This window comes from Aotus nancymaae, unplaced genomic scaffold, assembly GCF_030222135.1.
Source record: "Aotus nancymaae isolate 86718 unplaced genomic scaffold, 86718_ANA_hifiasm-v0.15.2.pri h1tg000009l, whole genome shotgun sequence".
NCBI classification, from domain to species: Eukaryota; Metazoa; Chordata; class Mammalia; order Primates; family Aotidae; genus Aotus; species Aotus nancymaae.
The window spans coordinates 6,534,767-6,559,447 of NW_026988420.1; the positions used below are offsets into that span (position 1 = coordinate 6,534,767).

The following is a 24,681-nucleotide window of genomic DNA, read 5'->3' on the forward strand; positions in this document are numbered from 1 at the left end:
TTCAAAAATTTTTAATAATTTACCAAGTTGTGTACCATCATTACAGTCTAGTTTTGAACAATTTCCATCATTTTAGGTGTTTTGATTTTTTCTTCATAGTGATTAACTTTTAACACGAAAAAAATTGTTCAAACTTTGATTTGGTAGCTCTAGTTAAATATTATCTTCTAAGATGGTTGTAGGAGATGCAAACAAGGATTTGCAATGTAAGGATGTTTATCATAGCTTTTTATGATACCAAAAATTCAAAATGATTTAATTTTCCAACAATAAATCATTTACGGTTCCTATCTGATAGCCTCTATTAAAAATGTTTTCCAATAATATTTAATGACAAATTGCTAAAGATAAGATGCTGACTGATAATAGCAGGATAGGTATTATGTGTGTAGTGTGATTTCAATTTTGATTAAAAAATATATATAGTCTATGGCTGAGCATGGTGGCTCATACCTGTAATGCCAGCACTTTCGGAGGCCAAGGCATGTGGATCACTTGAGGTTGGCAGTTTGAGACCGACCTGGCCAACATGGTAAAACCCCATCTCTACTAAAAATACAAAAATTAGTCGGGCATGGTGGTGGGTGCCTGTAATTCCAGCTACTTGGGAGGCTGAAGCAGGAGAATCGCTTGAACCCAGGAGGCGGAGGTTGCAGTGAGCCAAGATTGTGCTACTGCACTCCAGCCTGGGTGACAAGAATGAAACTCTGTCTGAAAAAAAAAACAAAATATATATATACACATATATATACACACACATATATATACACACACACATATGTATAATAGTCTGTTATAAATAGACCTAGAAAAAAGCCCAGAAGAAAAACATAAAACAAGATGCTAACATAGCCCTAGGTTTTGAGATTTTTTTTTTTTTTTGCTGCTATACGGTTCTGTATTTTTCAGATTTTCAACAGTGACCATAAATCACTTTTCCAAGAAACACTTTTTAAACAGGTCAGAGGATTGACCACATCCAGGACCATCTGAAAGAAGTGGACTTGAGTAGCCACTCCATGTCAGCCAGCCTTGGCCAGCATAGGTGGGGGTGCAGTATCACACAGAGACTGCCCTGAAAAGTGTTTTGTCTTGTTTTTAATTGTCACAGATTACGACTAGCGTAGATTAACCTAAATAATATGGTGAAATCTCTTTTACAGTACCCCTCATTTCACCCTCCTGTCTACGCACAGATGCTAATTAGTGAATGTAAGAGGCAGTGAACGAATGAAACTTGTACATGCTGATGTTATGGAAAGGCAGAATTGCATCGAGAGACTTCAGTTTAACCCAACCTCAAACGAAAGACTAAAAAATATGAATCCCTAATGTGTTCATTCGTTGTGTCCTGGATGGGGGATACAGCATGGGGTGAGGAAGGGCTGGGGTCCCAGGGAGAGGGACTATAATATATAACAGCATGTGTCAAGACTTGGAGGACCAAGCTGTGAGTTTCTTCCTCCTGAAGAAAAGGCCAGCGTGGCCAGGAGGGAATGAGACAACCACTGGCCTTGAACCATGATAAGCAATTTGTATTTTATTTGAAATGTAATTTTTTAAAAATCAAGATTCCTCCAGGTACAGTGTGAAGAAGAGATTGAACACGGGTGCAACAGGAGTGGGAGCCAGTCAGGATGAGAGGGCATGGGCCAGGGTGGCAGCAGGAGGGACAAGTTCTATGGATTGGGGCTGTATCACCGGCTGTGATGGAAGAGATACAGCTGGCAGAAGGGGGCGGGGGGTGCAGCGACTCAAGAATAGCACCCAGTTGTTGTCTCCAGCTGAGAGGGCTGAAGAGGTCTAGGCTGAGGACCTGGCACCTCTGTGGTGCCCAGGAGACCCAGAAGTGAGGTGTCAGGGAGGCAGTGGCATTGTGTCCTCCATTGGAAGCCCAGGGAATGGGTACCGCCATCCAACACACACACAGCAAAGGTACTAGGTAGGGCAGGGCCTCCGGCCTGTAGGAGTGGGAAGTCCAAGGGCAGGCAGAGCAAAGGAGAAACGCGGAGCCCAACCGCGGTGCAGAGCGGTGGGCTTTTGGCGACTCCGCTTAGTCCCCGGACACGCGGAACCCACCGCAGAGAGCCTGACCAGCCTGCCCAAACTAACACAGGACCGAGAACGCGATCCCAAAACTTACACAGTACCCGGAACCGTGATCCGCAAACTAACACAGAACCCAGAACTGCGCTATCTCCAAACTAACACAGGACCCGGAACGCGATCCCAAAACTTACACAGGACCCGGAACTGCGATCCGCAAACTAACACAGAACCCAGAACTGCGCTGTCTCCAAACTAACACAGGACTCGGAATGCGATCCCCAAACTTACACAGGACCCAGAACTGCAATCCCAGACTGACATGGACCCGGAACCGCTATCGCCAAACTTACTCGGCACGTGAAACCGCGATCCCCAAACTAACATAGGACTTGGAACCGGTGTCGCCGAACGGCAGCTTACTTTGCAGGGAGCCTGTTAGACGTGACTCCTTGCTTTTTTTCGTTTTTTTTTGTTTTTTTTTTTTGTTTGTTTTGTTTTTTGAGACAGGGTCTTGCTTTGTCGCCCAGCCTGGAGTGCAATTGAGTGATCTCGGCTCACTGCAACCTCCACCTCCCGCGTTCGAGCAATTGTCCTTCCTCAGCCTCCTGAGTAGCTGGGAATACAGACACCTACCATTACACCCGGCTAATTTTTGTATTTTTAGTAGAGGCGGGGTTTCACCATGTTGGCCAGGGTGGTCTTGATCTCCTGACCTTGTGATCTGCCTGCCTCGGCCTCCCAAAGTGCTGGGATTACAGGCGTGAGTCACCGCGCCAGTCTCCTTGCTTTTAAAAATTGACAAATATCAGTCTGGGCAGCATGGCGAAAACCTGTCTCTACCAAAAATACAAAAAATTAACGGGGCATGGTGGCACCCGCATGTAATCCCAGCTACTCTACTCGAGAAGGAGGCTGAGGCAGGAGAATCGCTTGAACCCTGTGTTAGTCCAAACTGCACCATTTTGTAAGCTCCCGCTATTTTGCAGACCTTGGTCAAAGTGAAGCGTTTCTCGGTGGTTCGGGGGTTGAGAAGCATCCTTCCTAACCACCTTACCACAATTCCAACAAAGCCTTATCTAAAGAAACATCCCTATCATATCTCGCTGGGCAAAGGTCCAGGAACACCACGACGACATGCCGCCTATAAAAGGGCCAGAACCCCTATTCAGGGTTACAAATCAGTACAAATCATGGGAACATCTTATCAATATCCTGCCAGGCAACAAGCCATGCTGCCCAGACCCCTCTCGCTCGTAGCTGTAAGTACCCACCAGCCTGTAAGCAGCGGTGGCTGTGGCATTAGACTGGTCCCCTGTACGTTTTGGTTTTGTTGTTATTGTTTTGTTTTGTTTTTTTGAGACAGAGGCTCACTCTGTCACCAGGCTGGAGTGCAGTGGCTCTATCTCGGCTCACTGCAACCTCCGCCTGCCAGGTTCAACCGATTCTCCTGCCTCAGCTTCCCGAGTAGCTGGGACTACAGGTGCTGGCCACCACGCCCTGCTACTTTTTGTATTTTTAGTAGAGACAGGGTTTCACCATGTTGGCCAGGATGGTCTTGATGTCTTGACCTTGTGATCCACCAGCCTTGCCCTCCGAAAGTGCTGGGATTACAGACGTGAGCCTCCGCACCCGGCCTGTTTTGTTTTCTGAGACAGAGTCTTGTTCTGTGGCCAGGCTGGAGTGCAATGGCGCGATCTCAGCTTACTGCAACCTCCGCCTCCTGGGTTCAAGCGATTCTCCTGCCTCAGCCTCCCAAGTAGCTGGGATTATAGGCTCCCGCCACTGCACTCGGCTCATTTTTGTATTTTTGGTAGAGACGGGGTTTCACCATGTTGGCTAGGATGGTCTCCATCTCCTGACCTCGTGGATCCACCCACCTCGGCCTCCCAAAGTGCTGGGATTACAGGCATGAGCCACTGCGCCCGGCCTTTCTTTTTTTTTTTTTTTTTTTCCTTTGAGACAGGGTCTCACTTTGTTGCCCAGGCTGGAGTGCGGTGGCAGACCTCCCCTCACTGCAACCTCTGCCTTCCGGGTGTTAGGTTTCCAAGGGAAGGCAAGGGTTAAAGACACACACACACACACACACACACACACACACACAAGACAGAGAGAGAGAGTTAGTGCACACTGGACAGCAACTATCCAGCATAAAACCAGGAAATGCTGGACAGAAAGCCTGCATTTGCTGTCAAGCACTCTCATTTTCTCTCTCTCTCTCTCTCTCTCTCTCTCTCTGTGTGTGTGTGTGTGTGTGTGTGTGTGTATGTCTTTCTTTAACTCTTGCCTTCCCTTTGAAACCTAACACCCAGAAGGCAGCTATGAGTGGAGATCTGCCACAGCACTCCAGCCTGGGTGACAGAGTGAGACCCTGTCTCAAAGAAAAAAAAAAAGTAGGGGGAGGCCAGCCCAGTGGCTCACGCCTGCACCTGTAATCCCAGCATTCTGGGAGGCTGAGGCAGACGGATCACTTGAGATCTGGAGTTCGAGACCAGCCTGGCCAACATGACAAAACCCCATCTCTACTAAAAATACAAAAATGAGTCAGGCATGGTGGTGGGCACCTGTAATCTCAGCTACTTGGGAGGCTGAGGTAGGAGAATCACTTGAATCCAGGAAATGGAGGTTGCAGTGAGCTGAAATCACACCAGTGCACTCCAGCCTGGGCAACAGAGTGAGACTCTTTTCTCAAAAAAAAAAAAATATTGAAAAATAGTTACTGGAAATTAAACCGAATATTTCACCGTGTATTAGTTTATTGTTTAATACATGTTTCAGAGCAAAATATGCTAATTTTTCTTAGAAGTAATTCATTTCTGTATGTGAGAATGTATGTTACAGTAAAAGAATTAAATTAACCCAAACTGGGTGTGGTAGCTCACATCTGTAATCCTAGCATTTTGGGAGGCTGAGGCAGGCAGATTACTTGAGGTCAGAAGTTTGAGCCCAGCCTGGCCAACATTGTGAAACCTTGTCTCTACTAAAAGAACAAAAATTAGCCACATGTGGTGGTGCACGCCTGTAGTCCCAGCTACTTGGGAGGCTGAGGCAGGAGAATCGCTTGAACCGGGGAGGTGGAGGTTGCAGTGAGCCGAGATCGTGCCTCTCCACTCCAGCCTGGGTGACAATGTGAGATTCCATCTCCAAAAAAAAAAAAATACACAACAAAAAAAAACCCATTAAATTAACCCAACTGCAGAATATATATGTGTATCTACACACATACATATTCCATTTAAACACAGTTGTATATTTTTATTTCCAGTTGTTCAGTTTTTTCCCCAGAATGTCTTAACAGAAACCCATATAATGAGTCTTTTTTAATGCATAGGATTATATGTAAAATCCCATGGTTTCACTATCATATAATGTTAATTTTCAGTTTAGAAATAAATGCTTCCATGTTCTTGAGTCACACACTTGATCTGTAACTGAAATCTATCATGTTTTTATTAAGATGTATATTATGAGCCTATACAAAGGGGTTTTTGGTGTTGTAATATCAGCCATAAAAGCTAGAAATGATTCTTAAGCCAACAGACATATTGCAAGCTAGGATGTTATTCAACTTCACGATGTTCAATTTATAACATGATGACAATATCTTTCTTAAGATAAAATTTTCCCATGGTTTGCATGTATAATAATTCTAAATTCACTGTCAATTATGTTTACCTAAGAGAGAGTCCTTAAAACCTTTTTTCCCTACAGGATGATGATGGGAATCTTTGCAAATTGTATCTTCTGTTTGAAAGTGAAGTACTTACCTCGGCAGCAGAAGAAAAAGCTACAAGCTGACATTAAGGAAAATGGTGGAAGGTTTTCCTTTTCATTAAATCCTCAGGTATTTCCAAATCTCATAAACTACAGTATGATAAAACATTGTGCATTCAGGGAAGAGGGGTCATGGTTAGCAGAGGAAGCAGAGATTAGCAGCAGGAGGCACTGAGTGAGCTACTCCAAGTTCGTCAGGAGAGACTGTGACATGGCCTGTTGGAAGGCTGGGCCCCGAGAAGCAGAGGAGGCCCAGCCCAGCCGTGTCCTCTCTCTGTTCCCTGAACTGCAGGACAGTCCCACATGTCCTATGAAGCAGGATATTACTAGAGCACAGCCAAATATAAAAATAGAATTTCAGCCCAGCCAAATCTGTTCTTGAAGGGGAAAGTCATAGCTCACAGGATTTGCAAAAAGCGCACTGTCGTCACTCACCAGCGTGTCAACGCTGGAGTGATATACTGGTAAGCCAGGTTCCTGGGGGCAGAAAGAAAGACATGCAGTGCAGGCTCATCTTTGCAGCATAGCTTGTGCTGTCTGTTTTGTTCATTTAAAGGCTGCAGGAAGCCACCTTCCATCTCTTGAACTTGAAGGGGTGGCAGTTCAGATAATAGGATTTTACACCTGGATGAAATCTTGGAAATAATTCAGTCTAATCTCTTTTTTTTAAACCAGCTCACTGTAAGAACTAAAAATAGAAATCCAAAGACTCTAGGTGCCAGGTTGGCCTGCCCCTTCTCTAGACTTCAGCCCTGGGGCTTGGCCATGATGAGCCTCATCTGTTCTGTGCAGTGTGTTCAACTCCAGCTGAATACCAGAAGTGCAATGTCCCTGTTTCCTTCCAATTCAGGTAGAATCGTATATTCTTCCCTTACACAGCTTCCCATACTGAGCTGTCTCACCATCTCTGTGGACAGATGAGTAAATTGTGCCTGCTCCCCTTCTCAGTTTGTCTTCTGTGTGGAGAACTGCCAACATGGTTTCTCCTTTTTAGAAACTCGCATACTGTGAGTGCAACCTTGTGGAAGTCAGTGATGTACATAAACATTTGAAATGTGCATACCAGCTGCTGTAAAGAAGGAGGCAGCTCTAGATGTAATGGTGAGGAACGATCGTCAAGATAAATTCAGTGGAAAAGCCAGCACAGAAGAGGCTGAGTAGCACGGTGCCATGTGTCTATGCATAGTGTAGCTCTAGCAGGATACTTGAGGAGCAAGTGACAGCAGGTGCCTCTGGGGAGAGGAGCTAGGGACAACAGTGGGGAAGAAATTAACATGTCATTATTCTTTTATTTTCTAAATACTCTATGGTGTGAATTTATTAAAAACTAAATAAAATTATAAGCTGGGCATGGTGGCTTATGTGTGTAAACCCAGTACTTTGGGAGGCTACGGTGGGAGAATCACTTGAGGCCAGGAGTTCAAGACCGGCCTGATCAACATAGTGAGACCCCATCTCTACAAAAAAAACAAGATTTTTAAAAATTACAAAATAAATGAATAACCTTTGAACCCCCCTTTCTACTACTAAGAAAATAATTGAACAAGTGCACAAAGATGTGTACATGAGGATAATCATCACAGCATTGTTTACAATAATGAATTTAGAAATAACCTCTAGGGTTAATTAATTATGATATATTCATATCCATAGTCTATGATTTTTTACATGTTTATGTTACTAGAAACTGTGTTGTTTATAGAGGTTTTTAAGAAGTTTGAGAAAAATTATCGCAAACTACCTTAAAACAAGACTTTTTAAGAATGAAAATTTCAGATACAGATAACTTATTTAGATGTTTTTACTGATGTGTAATGTCTTGATTCTTTTTTTCTTAGTGCACACATGTAATCTTAGACAATGCTGATGTTCTGAGTCAGTACCAACTGAATTCTATCCAAAAGAACCATGTTCATATTGCAAACCCAGATTTTATATGGGAATCTATCAGAGAAAAGAGACTCTTGGATGTAAAGAATTATGATCCTAATAAGCCCCTGGATATCACACCATCTCCTGATCAGAAGGCAAGCAGTCCTGGTAGGTATTTCGTAGCAAGCTCTTGATGTATCATAGGTGCTATAGTACACACTTGGGTTTGTCAAAGATATTATAGACAGAGAATTGTCCAGAAATATGCAAAAACAATTAGACTTCTTATTACTTCAGAAAATGGACAGAAAAATGAAGGACAAAAGACGACTTTAGCAATAGAAATAGATTTCTTGGTATCCAGCCTAGTAGCATCAGATTCAAACTGGCCACAAAACATTGATCATCTCAGAAAACCTGATTGCGATTCTAACTAGGAGGAATGAAAAGCCTTTGTGTTAAACAATGATTACTATACTCTAATGACTGGAAATTCGATGACCAGCATTTTGCTAAAGAAATTCTTTCCAAACAAAAGATTGTCTCCTCAAAAGAAACATATTTTCTTTACAAACCAAGATTGTATTTTGGAATCTGTCCAAGAAGAAAGGCTTTCGACATGAGAAATGCACTCTTCCTGAGTCACATCAAAAAACAAACAGTTCTAATAAATATCAACTTACAGTAAGCACATGGTATGTGTTAGATATGTAATGACTTGGCAGGGCGGAGCCTCCTTAGACAATCATCCGGAAATGCTGCTGCAGTCATCAGACTTTCTCAATGTCCCAGCAAATGATAGTCACAACAGAAATAGGCAAAATAGTAGATTCCTTTCACATTGAAAACATATTGTATGACAGCCAGCATAATTTATTCAGATTCCAAATTACTACAAAATCCTGATGGTCTTTGGAATCTTGACAGTAATTAAAACTGGACAGAAGTCCTTGAATTAAGAATTATTCCTATATATCACAATACTATAGATAGTGTTACTGTTTCCCTGAATGAAAAATATGAAGAAAAGCTTGTGTACAGCCCTTGAGTTTCCGTCCTCTAAGCTAGAACATCTCCAGTTCCTTCACTTGTGATGTGCCAGCTCTCAGGAACTCATTCTGATCCTGTGCACTTCAAGAGGAAAGTGCCAATTGAAAATTGTATAACTATCAATGAGTTTCAAATAATAACAGACGAGAATTCTCCTGATATGCCTATTAAAATAGAATTAGAGTATGTTCTCACTATCTTATAATGTTGTACCTTCCTCTTACAATGTTACACCCTCCTCTTTTCCCACTGGGTTGTCCTTTGATCACCAAAATTATAACTAATTTAAAAATATATTTATGAATCTTAACAATTCCAGCACTTAGGTTAACTAATTATAAGCCTCTGGCAGTAAACAATTGTGCTGTTTGCGTTACTTCTAGAAGCAAAAACAGAAGATGTATGCCTGGACAGTGCTACAGAGGAGGAAGACACTATGGAACTCAATGAGTAATTTACTTCTTTCTGATTCCTAGGACTCTACAGAGTTTGCAAAATCTTGTGTAAACCTCAAGCACCGTATTAAAATTCTATTTGTAGACTTTTTTGTATTTTAATTTATTTTACATATCTAACTCTTTAGTGATTTTTTTATTTGAGACTTTTTACTTCAACTAGTATAGTGATCATTATTTTTTTCTTTTCTTTTCTTTTCTTTTTTAAGACGAGGTTTCACCATGTTGGTCAGGCTGGTCTTGAACTCCCGACCTCAGGTGATCCGCCCACCTTGGCATCCAAAGTGCTTGGATTACAGGCGTGAGCCACCATGCCCGGCCTAGTGATCATTATTTTTATCTTCTCAGTATTATGAGATTGGATGCAATTATTAGATTAACTGATTTTTAAGAAAATACAGTGATGATGAGATTTGGGTAGCCTCTCATCGTATTACTTTACTGAGCAATCTTTAGAGTTTGTTACTTTTGCCTGATATTTTCAAAAATGGAAATAACAACAGCCTTCCTCAAATGAAGTATGTAAGTCTAAAGTTCTGTATGGCTGCTTAAAGCATACCCAAAAGATCGGGTTAATTAGGCATCACATTTAGTCTTGTTATATTTGTTAATAATCATGTTTAAAGAGAAGAAAATCCAAAATGAAAACTACAGATTATGAGAAGTCTGACTCTTTTATTTTAGAGAGAATGGACTGTGGTCCGGAGAGGAGTGACGTAGCTCCTAAGAGTCAGACCTAAAGCGAACACAAGTAGCCCATCCCCAGAGTGTGGCCCACTTTTTTCTGCCTCTGCGTGTGCCGCGTGGACACCATCTTCCAGTGCAGAAGCTATGGCATTGGGCATCTGAGCTGGAGAAGTATGCAGAGGAGGCATCCAGCTCATTTCAAATGATCTTTTAACCATTTCTCCCTAAGGAGGCCTTAGGTACTTACCATGTATTTTGTAAGAAATCTATCATGTATTTTATAAGGATCTACAGAAAAAAAGTTATGAAATTCTAATTAGCCTAAAATCCATTTTAATGTTAAAATTTTAATTATACACTGTACAAATTTCAGGTTTTCTGCAGAGAATGTTGAAATTTCCCATCTTCCTCAAGATTTTGAAGTTGCAAAATATAACACCTTGGAGAAAGTAAGAATCTGATTTCTAGTTAGAAAAAAAAAAAAAAAACCTGTTTGAATGTCTTCTGAGTGTTTTTTTATTTGATCATTTTCTCATTGTTTTGAAAAATTGTGCATATCTCGAATATCATATATTCCTTAAAATATGAATCGATTTTAGTATTTGTTTATGACAAAATCTCACTATGTTGCTGGTCTTGAATTCCTGGGCTCAAGCCATCCTCCCTCCTTAGCCTATCAAAGTGCTAGGATTACAGGCCTGAGCCACTGCACCCAGACCCAATTCTTGCTAGTCAAGAAAATGCTTCTGTTTAGAACTTAATATCTAAATTTTTAGTATTTATATTATAAAAGTAATGCATGCTCATAGCAAAAATTTTAAACAGGACAAAATATCAATATGGTATTAAAAATAAAAGTCCTCTTCCCTGTTATCAACAGTTTCTTGTATTTGGAAAGGGAAGGTTTGACACTAAGTATGTACACTATTTTGCATTTCCATTCCTTTTGCATTACAAAGAAAAACAATTTTTTTTTTTATAAAGTCGTACAAACGAAAATCAACACTAGTGTCTGGTGTGGCGTCACTCACCTATGCTCCCAGATACTTAGGAGGTTGAAGCAGGGGGATCTCTTGAGCCCAGGAGTTTGAGGCCACCCTGGGCAACATGGCAAGACCTCTGTCTCTAAAATATATACACAGATATAAGTTGACGCTAGCCTTCAAAGTGATTTTTCATTTGTATTTTTAGATATGTTAATAAGACATAATTTGAAAATAACATTTCCCTCCTTGATAAGGAAAACATGAAAAATGGTATGGTATAAACATACACAGCTCTATCTATGGTAAAAATACAGGAGAGAAACATACCAAAATATTAATAATGATTGTATTGCTGTCATAGGATTTTAGGTGATTTTAATTTTCTTCTTGATACCTTTCTGTATTTTCTAAATTATATCTCTAAATGAACATATATTATTTTATAATTATAATCAACATTTTCAAATGGCAAATGTCATTTGATGTTTCAAGAGTTTAGCTTCTGAAAGTACATCCTCTTTTCCAGGTGGGAATGGCGGGAGGCCGGGAAGCCGTGGTGGTAGAGCTGCAGTGTTCACGGGACTCCAGGGACTGTCCTTTCCTGATATCCTCACACTTCCTCCTGGCTGATGGCATGCAGGTAATGCTGTTTAGATTGATTCCTATGTCCTTACTGACCTCTGTTCATGACTCATTTCAATAAACCAGGCATCCTGCCCACCTTTTTCTTCTTACCTGGTGTCCTAGCTCAGGCTGCTGTTCATAAATGCAACAGGCTGGGGAGCTTAAACAACAGACGTTTATTTCTCACAGTGCTAGAGACTGGAAGGCCAAGGCCAAAATGTGGCAGGGTTTATTTCTTCTGAGGTGAGGCCTCTCTCTTTGGCTTACAGATGGCTATCTGTGTCCTCGTCTCTTCGCTTGAGGATGGCAGTCATGTTGGATCAGGGCCTACCCCTGTGATCTCATTAATTAATCAAGTACCTCTTTAAAGGCTCTGTCTCCAAACACAGTCCCATTTTTGAGGTCCTGGGACTTAGGACTTCAGCATATGCATTTTGTAGGGGTACAGTTCATCCATAACACCTGGTAAATAATTTTGCAAAGGGGAAATGTGTTCCCTTTCGTAGTATGGGAGGTGAGGACCTCACCTCTGAGTAGATCAGCACTAGAAGGGAATGTTCTCTGGGTGCAGGGTGTATAGCGTTTCTGCTCTTGTTCCACATCACTTATGGGATATTTTCCTGACATTTACACCTCTGAAAGCATTCCACTGATACACTTCATTAAGCATCTGCTATGTATCAAGCAATCTACTAGGGCTGGCACTCAGCATTTAAAAAATGCTTCACATCTTGACTCTCAGAAATCACTGTCTAGAAAGAGCTAACCCTCATCATTGCAATCCACAGTGACAGTTCCAGTTCTGAATATGTATATGAGGTATTAAGGGCTCAAGGTTACAGAGCCCTGGGAACAACAAGGGAGGCTTTGCAGAGGCCGTGACCTTTGCCCTAGGTCAGTATCAGGTCAAGAGCACAGCTCCAATCTAAAACAATCATGAAACAAAAATAAATTCAGAATTAATGCCTGAAGTTTAAATAAACACCTACCAGGATCCTTTCTCAAGTAGATATTCAGAGTTACAGATCTTCCCTGGGGCCCCTGGCAGAGATAGAGTCTTCCTTTATTGCCCAGGCTGGAGTGCAGTGGCTCGATCTTGGCTCACTGCAACCCCCACTTCCCGGGTTCAAGTGATTCTGCTGTCTCAGCCTTCTGAGTAGCTGAGATTACAGGCACACGCCACCATGCCTGGCTAATTTTTGTGTGTTCACCACATTAGTCAGGCTGGTTTCGAACTCCTGACCTCATGATCCGCCTGCCTTGGCCTCCCAAAGTTCTGAGACTACAGGCGTGAGCCACCACACCCAGCCTACAAATCTGTCTTGGGCCAGGAAGCAGTCACTTCTCAGTGGGAGTGGCCCTCACAAAGGTCCACACAGGCTCCAGGAGCTTTTCCTTCTGTTCCCACTCTGGGTGTCAGCTCAGGTACAAGAGAAGGAGACTCACATCAGGTGGATGTGAGATCCACTTGACTTGGAAACCCTACCCCACGGAAGCCCATTGCTCTCATAACATTGTTTTGGGTTCCAGATGCCCTCAAGGGACATACACAATTATATGAGTCACTGCTCTCAGACAAGCCCAACGCTTGAGTTTCCCACCATCGAACCCTCAGTCTCAATGCAGTTTATCAATGAGAGGCCACAATTACATAAGCAATTTTGCCTGCTATTACAGCTGACATGCCATCTTTATCAGATTTCCATGGAAACAGAGCAAGAAAGCTAATCCATGGTCAGATATGTCCATAAAGGAGAAGGGTTTTTGTTAACTTTCTACCCCGAAATGTATACTGTACTTTGTGGAGGGTTTCGTTGTTTGGGTAAGGAGTAAGTAAAAATGCAGTGGAAAAACATGACAGAATGTGTTACTGTTTTCTTCATTGAGAAAAGAAACCGTAGCACTGTACAGACCAGGACATCCCTCAGGGTGCCTTCCTCCCTTAGCAAGCCTCAGTCTGCGTAGAGCACCCCTTGGGTGAGCCTGGTTTGCTGAGCAGAGCAGCCTTGATAGCAGTGAGCCTCAGCCAGCTGTTCTGCTGAAGAGGATTTTCCAGCTTGCCCTTCGGCTAAATAAAACCATTTCGATGGAAATCTTCCAAAATTATGTTAAACTCTACCTTCTTAAATGGAGTGACTTCAACAGGCACTTCTTTTTTCCAAGTTTCAGCGGCATCCCGCAGCCCCCCATCCGAGAGGGCGGCTTATCCTGAGTAGAGTGGCTTCCCAGGGGCCACACCCCCAAGCCAGGGGCTCAGCCAACACCTACAAGAACACCAGGGCTCCGAGTTGGGGCAAGTTCTCCCAGATTCTCTGGGGTTAATGTTAGGATCACTGCCCACTACAGGGCCAGGAGTTTCCCAGAAGAGCGGAAAGTGCTGCCTCCATAGATAGTTCGGGATGAGGGAGAAGCTGGGCCTTTCTTCAACACGTGGATGACCGAATAGCTTTCCGCTGTGATTTCATTTTTGCTGTGTGCCTGTCTCTAACGGTTCTTCCTTTCTGAAGTAGTTTTCTTTTCTTCCCCTCCCCTGATTTATTTTTCCCATTTCCAAAAAGCTGGAAAGCCAAATTTCAAAGCTAATTAGAATGGTTTGTGAACAGTCTGTAGGCTTGGAAGGAAGCTTTGAGTGACTCTCCAGTGAAACAAATGATCTTTTCTGTCTGCTGTGCTTTCTGAAGCTTTTTCCCCTTTACCTCCACGTTGTAGGCTTTTTTATTAAGAGTTTAGGCTGGGCACGATGGCTCACGCCTGTAATCCCAGCACTTAGGGAGGCCGAGGTAGGTGGATCAAAAGGTCAATAGACGGAGACCATCCTGGCTAACATGGTGAAACCCCGTCTCTACTAAAAATACAAACATTAGCTGGGCGTGGTGGCACACATCTGTAGTCCCAGCTACTCGGGAGACTGAGGCAGAAGAATCACTTGAACCTGGGAGGCGGAGTTGCAGTGAGCCAAGATGGCGCCATTGCACTCCAGCCTGGCAACAGAGTGAGACAACATCTCAAAAAAAAAAAAAAAAGAGTTTAAAATTTTAGTAATTCTGGCTGGGCACAGTGGCTTATGCCTGTAACCCCAGCACTTTGGGAGGCCAAGGCAGGCTGATTGCTTGAGGTCAGGAGTTATTCAAGCCAACATAGTTGAAACCCTGTTTCTACCAAAAAATACAAAAAAATTAGCCAGTCACGGTGGCACATGCCTGTAGTCCCAGCTACTGAGGAGTCTGAGGCAGGAGAATCACCTGAACCCTGGAGGTAGAGGTTGCAGTGAGCCAAGATCATGCCACTGCACTGCAGTCTGGGCGACAAAGAAAGACCTTGTCTCAAAAAAATAAATAAATAAATAAATAAAGGGAAAGAAAAAGAATTTAAAATTTAAGTAATACTTTGAAAAAAACTAATTTCTAAACTTCTTCATGTCAAGTAACTAATGCTTTATGTTCAATAAAGCTAGATATGTAAATAATTATCATACTTTTCCTATATACCGTAATTCACAGACTAGAAAACAGTTTGCTATAAAGAAAACCTCTGAAGATGCAAGTCAATACTATGAAAATTACGTTGAAGAACTGAAGAAGCAAGGATTTCTACTAAGAGAACATTTCACACCTGAAGCAACCCAATTAGCATCTGAACAATTGCAAGCAGTAAGATTGATTTATAATTTTTTGTTGTTATTGATTGAATATTTTTAATAGAAATTTCTCTATTACAAATAAAAAACGGCCAGGCCTGGTGGCTTGTATCCCAGCACTTTGAGAGGCCAAGGTGGGAGGATCACTTGAGGCCAGGAGTTCGAGACCAGCCTTGGCAACATAGAGAGACCCATTTCTTAGTTTTTTAGTTTTTAATTTTTGTAGAAATGGGTCTCTCTATGTTGCCAATGGTGGTGTGCCTGTAGTCTTAGCTACTCATGAAGCTGAGGCAGGAGGATCACTTAAATCCAGCAGTTTGAGGTTACAGTGAGGTATGATCATGCCACTGTATCCCAACCTGGGCGATACAGGAAGACTCTGTCTCAAATAAATAAATAAATGTCAGGAGGGAAGAGGAGTTCAGAAAAGGAAATGTGAACTCATGGGAAGGCATGGAAACTGAGTGGGGAATGCACTTTAGGATGAGCCATGAGATCTATTGCTTATTTCAGCAGCAGTCCCTCCCAGCTTTTGAGAGATCTCTTTACAACCTAGGCCATGAGTCAAGGGTCCTTAACCCTGATTGTGTGTGTTGAATGCCACGGACAGACCTAGAGCTTACAGGGTGAAGGAAAAAATAGAACAGGAAGAAAAGAGGGTAGGAGGGAATCAGAGAAGAGAGAATGGAGGAAGACAGAGAGAGGATCCAGCAGTTCCTGGCGATGACTCTCCTGGGCTGCAATCAATCATTTCTCCTCACACCTCTGTTGGCCTTCACACATGTTGACTTTTTGGTGGCGTTTCTGTTTTATTGTTGCAGTTGCTTTTGGAGGAATTCATGAATTCAAGCACTCTGAGCCAAGAGGTGAGCGATTTAGTAGAGATGATTTGGGCAGAGGCCCTGGGCCACCTGGAGCACACACTTCTCAAACCAGTGAACAGGATTAGCCTCAACGATGTAAGTCTGTGTCGCTGAACCGATGTGAGAAACCTGCCTCCTGGTTGATTGGCTTCAGTAATAACACTTGTGTTTGCATGCTGGTCTGACTGCTCTGAAATTCATTCCTGAATGTTCTTTCCTTGGACCCTGAAGAAAGGGACCACTAAGAGTACTAAGGAGAAAATAAGCGTCAGAGAAAACTAAACATCCCTGTCTGTAAAATGTGAGCCTCAAGATCCAATCAAAGGCAGGCTTCTGGTGCTGGCCAGCTAGGAGGACCGATCTTTTGTGCCAAGAAGTTTGCAGGAAGCTGGAGGGATATGGGTGGTCTTGGTCCTCAGATTTCCAGACCCCAGCCCACTTCCTCGTGACTCCACGGTCTCGCACCTTCTGACTGTCTCAGGAAAGGCAGGCATGCCTCCAGATCACCAGAAAATGTTCTTCCCTTCTTAAGTATAATTGCAACTGAAAGAGCAGGCAAACAAGATATCCCCAGTGGTACAACTTAAGCAACTGCATTGTTGTATTGAAATAAATAAGGACAATTTTCCTCCGTGGAATTAAGCTAATTTATCTCAAGGAGAAAATGGCTTCCTGGGGTAAAGCCCACGAAGTACTTGTGTAATTAGAAACATCTTTAGGAGATTTTTACCCCTGGTCTAATTCTGACATCTTCCTAAATTTCTCATGTGAAAAGCAAGTCTCTCGCAGTTGCATTAGTGTTTCTCTTTCTGTGTATATGTATGTAGATATGTCCACATATATATAGAAATATAAGACTCTGGTTCTTTCGTCTAGTAAAACCAAGCCCAGGTTTGCAATAATGCCTCATGGCATCATTGTCACAACTGAGATATGTCTCCAATAAAGATGGGCATTTGCTTTGTGATAGCTGTTCAGTAGAAAATGGATAGTTTTGACATGTCCAACAATCATTTTAGATATTTTTGTGCATGCTCCTTAATTTCTGTATCAAAATTTCATTTTAACAAGCATATATGATCTTCTGTTGAAAGGTAAGCAAGGCAGAGGGGGTTCTCCTTTTAGCGAAGGCAGCACTGAAAAACGGAGAAACAGCAGAGCAACTGCAAAAGATGATGACAGAGTTTTACAGACTGATACCTCACAAAGGCACAATGCCCAAAGAAGTGAACCTGGGACTACTGGCTAAGAAAGCAGACCTCTGCCAGGTAAACCTCTGAAACATAAAATTCAATTGATTATAAAGTATCTTGGGGGTGACGGTCTTTAAACATCTGATGAATAAGGTAACACTGAATCATGAAATTGTCTCCAGAGTTGTGCTAGAAAATAAATTGTTGAACCGTTTTAGAAAGCCCAGTGTCCTTATGAAAGTTACTTAAACCATATTTTCAAGTGTGAATATGTTGGCATGGTGACATAAATGCAGAAATAGGTTTAGAATTGCTATCTTCTGAAATAACTTTTCAGACCCTGGAATGAGTTAGGATCCGCTCTGCAGAAGAAATGGGAAACTGCCACTGACTTAAACAATGAGAACATTTATACCTCAGACAATAACAAATCCAGCTGTGGGCTGCCTGCTGGCCCAGGTCACCCCGAGACTCAGTGTGTCAGTGTTATCATCAGCGTCCCAGCCTCCTTCCATCCCTCAGTACTTCCTGTAGAGTGACAGCTCTGCTCTCGGCCCAGCTTCCTCATGATCCACAGATAGCTGCAGTAGTTCATAGCATCACATCTGTAATAGTTCTTTTTATGTCTCCTAGAGAAAACCCCTGGCTGACTCATATTTCTCTGGTCAGAATCAAGTCATGTGCACAAAGCAGTCACTGTCAAGGAGATTGGAGCCTCTGTGGCTGCTCAGAAATGGGCCATCTCTTCTGAGCTGCCAGGAGAGGAGCAGGCTCAGTGAGTAGAGGAAGGCGTCCACAGCAGCCAGCCCTGCCGTGGACGAGGCTGAAGTCACTCTTTGGGTCTGCATTGCCTCATCTGTGTATGCAGGGATTGGGACAAAGTCAGAGATCCATATCCTAGACTTCAGAGGAGTTTATAGACGTGAAATTTGGCATGTTTGGGAAATGATCGCTTTCAACAGATTCCTAGAGGAATCACTAATCCAAAATAAGGAAGGAACTGGTCAATGAGAAGATGTAAGACCCTTCCAAATTTGAAATCTGTGATTTACTTAACATCAAACATAAAGAATATCAGTGGGCCAGGTGTGGTGGCTCATGCCTATAATCCCAGCACTTTGGGAGGCCAAAGTAGGTGGATCACCTAAGGTCAGGAGTTCGAGACCAGCCTAGCCAACATGACCAAACCCATGTCTACTAAAAATACAAAAATTAGCCAGACATGGTGGTCAGGAGGCTGAGGCAGAAGAATCACTTGAGCCTGGGAGGCAGAGGTTGCAGTGAGCCGAGATCGTGCCACTGCATTCCAGCCTGGGCAACAAGAGCAAAACTCCATCTCAAAAAAAAAAAAAGATAATCTCAGTCATCAGTGTTGCTAAGAGGGAATGTATAGTGCCCATTCAAATATATTTTCTTTTTAATTTATATTTTGAATAGATAATACATCTGCACGATTCAAGAGGCAAAATTATGTTAAAAAGATATACTCAGAGAAATCCCTGTTCTACCCTACTCACTCCACCCTATTCCCCTCCCCAACTCCATAGGTAACTAATTTTATTCATTTCTTTTTGTCTTCAGAGTTCCGTTATACAAATACATGTATAAACATAAATTCTTTTTTTTTCTTTTCTGTCCTTGGGGCTGGAGTGCACTGGCATGATCTGGGCTCACTGCAGCCTCCACCTCCTGGGTTCAAGCGATTCTCCTGAGTCAGTCTCCTGAGTAGCTGGGATTACAGGCGCCCGCCACTATGCCCAGCTAACTTATGTATTTTTAGTAGAGATGGGGGTTTCACCATGCTGGCCAGGTGGGTCTCAAACTCCTGACCTCAAGTGATCCACCTGCCTCTGCCTCCCAAAGTGCTGGGAGTACAGTCGTGAGCCACTGTGCCCAACCTTATAAACATAAATTCTTATTCCCTTTGTAGAAAAAGACTATCTTTGCTGTTCTGCATCTTGCTTTTCTCCATGTGTCCTGGACACAGCTGCCCCTCGTTCTCGCATTCCACTGTGGGATGTGCCGCACTGCGGGATGTACCCTACTGCCAGGCCTTTGGATTCTCTTTGGATTTTGCTGCAACAAACAGTGCCCCAGTGAATAACCTTGTATGTTTGTCATTTTGCACTTATACAGGATTGTCTCTGGGATGGGGTCCGAGAAGTGCTGGCTTCAAGGGTAGATATTAGCTGATTCTCTCCTAAGCGCTGCACCCTTTTGCCCACCTACTCTCAAAGAACGAGTTTCTATTTCCCAGAGCCTTACCAAGAGCATGTTTGTCAAACTCTCATGCTTTTACTAACCTTAGGGATGAGACGTAACCCCTCAGTGCTGCGAGGTGGAGCACCTTTCCAGACGACTACGGGCCATTTGTTTCTCCTTCTGCAAACTGTCTGTTTTCTGTCCTTTGTTCTTTTGGGTCCTGCTGTTTTTCTTCATGATTTTTAAGGATTCTTCCTGTATTAGAGGGTAAGCCTCTGTGATATGAGTTGCAGATATTTTCCCGTTTGTCTTTTTACTTTGCTTACAGTGAGTTTTTTGTTATTAGTGGTGGTGGTTAACTTGTTTTATTTCTACCCTACTGAAGATTTTTGCTTTTATACAGAAAAATGCATCGATCTTTTATGGCTGGTAAGTTTGAGTTATAGTTAGAAAGGCCCTCCCCATACTACGATCATAAAGATGAGAGACAAGAATTGCTTGAACCCAGGAGGTGGAGGTTGCAGTGAGCCAGGATTGCACCATTGCACTCCAGCCTGGGCGACAGAGAGAGACTCCGTCTCAAAAAATCATAATAATAATAAGATGTGAAAGCAGCAAGTCCAGAGACTAAACATAACCCCCATCACTGGGGCTGCAGTTCCCTTCTCCAAGCTCCAGGATTTGGGAATAGACAAAGGAATACTTGAGTTTCCACTCAGGGAGGGAATCCATGCCTTATTCATCTATGTGTCTTTCTAACCTAATCCAGTGTCTGGCATAGCAAACACACCTACTGAATTGTTGAAGCAGAATTGGATGTGAAGTCTCGGGGTTCTGAGATCCTATTTGGTCACTGTCTGCTCCTCACCGTGGGGTCTGGAACAATCGATTAACATCGCAGAGAGTCACTTTGGTCATCTGTGCAATGAGGATAATAAAATCGACCTCAGTGTCATAGTGAGGAATAAATGAATAATGTATATGAAAACCCTTTATTAACAATTATGTGCTGTGCTGATGTACTCTACAACCACGATCATATATTTGCTATCAGTAAGGCAATTATATTAGCCTTTTTTTGCTTTTTGTTTTTGAGACAGAGTCTCGCTTTGTTGCCCAGGCTGGAGTTCAGTGGTGCGATCTCGGCTCACTGCAACCACGCACTCCTGGTTTCAAATGATTCTCATGCCTCAGCCTCCCAAGTATCTGGGATTACAGGCATGTGCCTCCATGCCTGGCTAATTTTTTATATTTTCAGTAGAGATGGGGTTTTGCCATGTTGGCCAGGCTGGTCTTGAATTCCTGTCCTCAACTGATCCTCCTACCTCAGCCTCCCAAAGTGCTAGGATTACAGGTATAAGCCACTGCACCCAGCTACATGAACTTTAATGCACCACTAATAGCAAATATTGATCAAAAGCTTTTGGAAAAGCTGAGTGCAGTGGTGGCTCATACCTGTGGTCCCAGCTACTCAGGAGGCTAAGGTAGGAGGATTGCTTGAACCTAGGAGGTTGAGGCTGCAATGAGCTATGGTCATGCCACTACACTCCAGCGTGGGTGAGATCAAGACCTGTCTCAAAAATAAATAAATAAATAAAGTAAAGCAAGCTTTGGGAGAAAATGGACTTTTCCCATCTTTTTGAGAAAGTGTTAATGTAATATAAATATGAATTTTGATATGTGGTAATTCTGATATCTATACATTATTTCCACCAACAGCTAATAAGAGACATGGTTAATGTCTGTGAAACTAATTTGTCCAAACCCAACCCACCATCCCTTGCCAAATACCGAGCTTTGAGATGCAAAATTGAGCATGTTGAAAAGAATACTGAAGAATTTCTCAAGGTTAGACAAGAGGTTTTGCAGAATAATCACAGGTAAGCCTAAAGGAAGTGTCTCAGGATCCATTACGATATAATGCTCTTTGAGACTCTGTTAGAGAGCTGATCACAGTAATTACCTGGATAATTTCATCTTGAGCAACAAGCCACAGTAGCAGTGGTATGCTGACAAATTACTTTCTTCTGTGTTCATAATAGTGCCTAGGGCAGTATTTTGTGCTTGAAAACACCCTCTGTATTCCACTCTGACTTCAAGGTTACCTAATCTTGTTGCAGATTAAATTTAAAATTTTTAATTCAAAAGGTGTTTGGGTTTGTATTTTGTAGGTTATTACAGAGAAAAAGCCACTTAAACTAAGATTTAAACATGCAGAAATATGTGTATGGTGTGTTCCAATGTGGCCTCTCTGTGTCAGGAAAAACTGCACCTGAAAGCCTGGAAAACATGTTCCTAAATACCAGTTACACTTGCGCCCTCACTCACTGTGCATACCTGGGGTCCTGTGTGATGTGCATTCTCCAGTAACACAAACATGATGGACCAGCTGTCCAGATGAGCCCTCACTGGGTGTGCGCACCCCTGAGGGTCACCGTGGCTGAGTCTGTGCCCAGCTTCTCGGTTCAGAAACTCCAGTGCATGTTTGTTCTCAAGCATGGGACTGACTCTTGTTGACCTGGTGGTTCGTTCCATTGCAGCAGTTCCTCTTCGTCAGCATGGCACAGCCCTTAGAACGAAGGGTGGTGAGTTGTAGCTGCACGTACCAGCTTATAAGAGCCAGTTGCCAACGTTTAAGAGATTTGGTGAACTGGTTGTTGAACAATTGGTAACTTGAAATTGGACATAGGGAGGATTTGCACCATGGAAATCAGCAAATGCTGCAAAGCAGGGCTGTGCAGGGGCATCGCTGCTGTTGTTTAGAGAGCTGGTTTTCCAGAGCCCCACTAAAACCACACCCGGCCACTCTTACCTTAGGGCCTGACTCAGACCCAACTAAAACTATGTTCTGCTTTCCTTGATCATCCTCAAAATCCACTCCCAAAACCACTTCACACCACTAAGATAGCTATGATTTATGTTTAATGGAAAATTATAAGCATTGATGAGGATGTAGAGAGACTCACACATTGCCAATAAGAGGGGAAAATGATGCAGCCTCTGTTTGATGATTCCTCAACAAATTAAACATATGATTTTGATAAGACCCACCAATTCCACTCCTAGTTCTATATTCAAAGGACTTGAAAGCAAGTACTCAAATAGGTACTTGTACATGAATATTCATAGCAACACTATTCAAAACAGCCAAAAAGTGGAAATAACCCAAATGTTCATCAACAGGGGAGTGGATAAACAAAACATGATAAATATATGTCATAGAATACTATTCAGCCATGAAAAAGGAATGAAGTAATGACACATATTACAAATGGGTGGACCTCAAAAATATTGTGCTGAGTAAAAGAAGCCTCATATTATATGATTCTATTTATATGAAATATCTAGAATAGGTAAATCCACAGAGACAGCAAATTGCCTGGTGCCATGAGAGGGAAGGATAGGGACTGATAGCCAAAAGGTATGGGGTTTTCTTTTGGGCAAATAAAAATTTTGGAACTGGAGGTGGTGATTACATGACATTTTCAGTGTTCTGTACTAAATGCCACTGAATTGTATACTTAATGGTTAATTTTATCTTTTTGAAATTTCACTTTAATTTTTAAAAAATCCGAGCCAGGTATGGTGGCTGATGCCTGTAATCCCAGCACTTTGGGAGGCCAAGGTGGGCAGATCACTTGAAGTCAGGAGTTGGAGACCAGCCTGGGCAACATGGTGAAACCCCATCTCTACTAAAAATACAAAAATTAGCCAGGCGTGGTGGCACACATCTGTGGTCCCAGTTACTCCGGGGACTGAGGCACAAGAATAGCTTGGACACAGGAGGTGAGGTTACAGTGAACCAGGATCATGCCACTGCACTCCAGCCTGGGAAACAGAGTGAGACTCCCTCAAGAACATTCATTCCCACCGACCTTCTCCAGACTTTGTTTTTATATGTAATCAAATTGGTTTGACTTTTCAGTTTGACCTTTGAGCCTCCCTTAGGCGTCCACTGATCTACACTAATTACGAGTCCAGTGACAAGGAAGGTAGAATCGGGAGGGGAATAAGCTTTTCCAGAAAGACGGGAAGAGCCACATCAAGCCCCCATGTGGCAGCTGCAGTTCAGCCCTCGAGGGCTACCTGAGCAAGCCCTTGGCGAGCCACCCCAGCCCCCAAATACAAAAGCAGTCACACAGCTAAAGTGGGCTTCTTCCTAAGGAAAGATCCTGCTGCTGTGAAAAGTTAGGTTTTCTTCATTTCATTTCACTAATCATGATTTCTTTATATTATTTTTTTCTAGTTATGAAACTCATGTTCTTTGCTGAAAGCGTAGAAAATATCTAAAAATATGAAGAAAATTAAAAAATTAAAAATCACTCAAAATCTCACCACCCAGAGACAACCCAGAGATAATATGACCACTGTTAACATTTGGGTGTCGAACATAACCTAGCCCAAATCATCCCAATGCTGCTCACCCTGGGAGGGGTACTGGTTAGCAAGCGCTGCGAAGGAAAAGTCCTGGTCTGGAATATTTGCTGAGCTCTGGGGAGCAAATACTCCCACCATAGCTAATGTCAAGGTACTGACCTGAGGCCGCTGGACGTGGGGTTGGGAAGATGTGCCCTTCCTCCCACCAGCGCTGCCCTCCGCCATACCCCAGTCTCCCCTGCCATTGCCCCACCTTAGCTACCCCCTCGGAACTAGTGTGGGGTCTCCCTGCCCCTCATCCCCACAATCCCGTGTTCTGTCAATTCTGCCTTCAGTGTCCTTCATCCGTTATCTCACTTCCATTCACTCTGCCGCCCTCTTTAGTCCAGGTCACCTTATCCCATCTACAGTGTCCTTCCAGATGTCCTCCACTCCTGCGGCATCCAACCCGTAACAACCAGTGAGGTCTTTAAATACACATTATATGGTGGCACTAATAAATGTCACCTCCCAACAGAGGTCTTTCTTGACAACACTCTCTTCAAACCTGATTGGTTTCTAAACACTTAAAATTAGGTATTTGCTAACTTTTTTTTTTTTGAAATGGAGTCTCGCCCTGTCACCAAGCTGGAATGCAGTGGCGCAATCTCAGCACACTGCAGCCTCCACCCCCTGGGTTCAAGTGATTCTCCTGCCTCAGCCACCCGAGTAGCTGGGACTACAGATATGCACCACCACGACCCGCTGATTTTTGTGTTTTTAGTAGAGGCGGGGTTTCACCATGTTGGCCAAGCTGGTCTTGAACTCCTGACCTCTGGTGATCCCCCTGCCTTGGCCTCCCAAAGTCCTGGGATTACAGCCCTGAGCCACTGCGAGAGGCTAGAAGTTGCATTCTTTTTTATTTATTTATTTTTA

The 24,681-nt window shown here is 42.9% G+C and overlaps 1 protein-coding gene across 5 annotated transcripts in view; it reads left to right on the forward strand.

Moving 5' to 3' along the window:
* The window catches only part of PARP4 (poly(ADP-ribose) polymerase family member 4), a 97,350-nt gene that overhangs the window by 3,566 nt on the left and 69,103 nt on the right, over nt 1-24,681 (forward strand). For 2 of the 5 annotated variants that reach the window (XM_012441892.2, XM_012441900.2), the window contains 9 exons: nt 5,758-5,890; nt 7,659-7,860; nt 9,126-9,192; nt 10,258-10,333; nt 11,397-11,510; nt 14,995-15,144; nt 15,953-16,090; nt 17,089-17,262; nt 21,109-21,269. In XM_012441892.2, coding sequence (XP_012297315.2) covers nt 5,759-5,890; nt 7,659-7,860; nt 9,126-9,192; nt 10,258-10,333; nt 11,397-11,510; nt 14,995-15,144; nt 15,953-16,090; nt 17,089-17,262; nt 21,109-21,269 — 1,214 coding nt within the window. In that variant the 5' untranslated portion in view covers nt 5,758. Of the gene's footprint in view, nt 1-5,757; nt 5,891-7,658; nt 7,861-9,125; nt 9,193-9,881; nt 10,124-10,257; nt 10,334-11,396; nt 11,511-14,994; nt 15,145-15,952; nt 16,091-17,088; nt 17,263-21,108; nt 21,270-24,681 lie in introns of those variants that run through there. The other 3 variants (XM_012441914.3, XM_012441907.2, XM_012441925.2) reach the window with 3 other exon arrangements.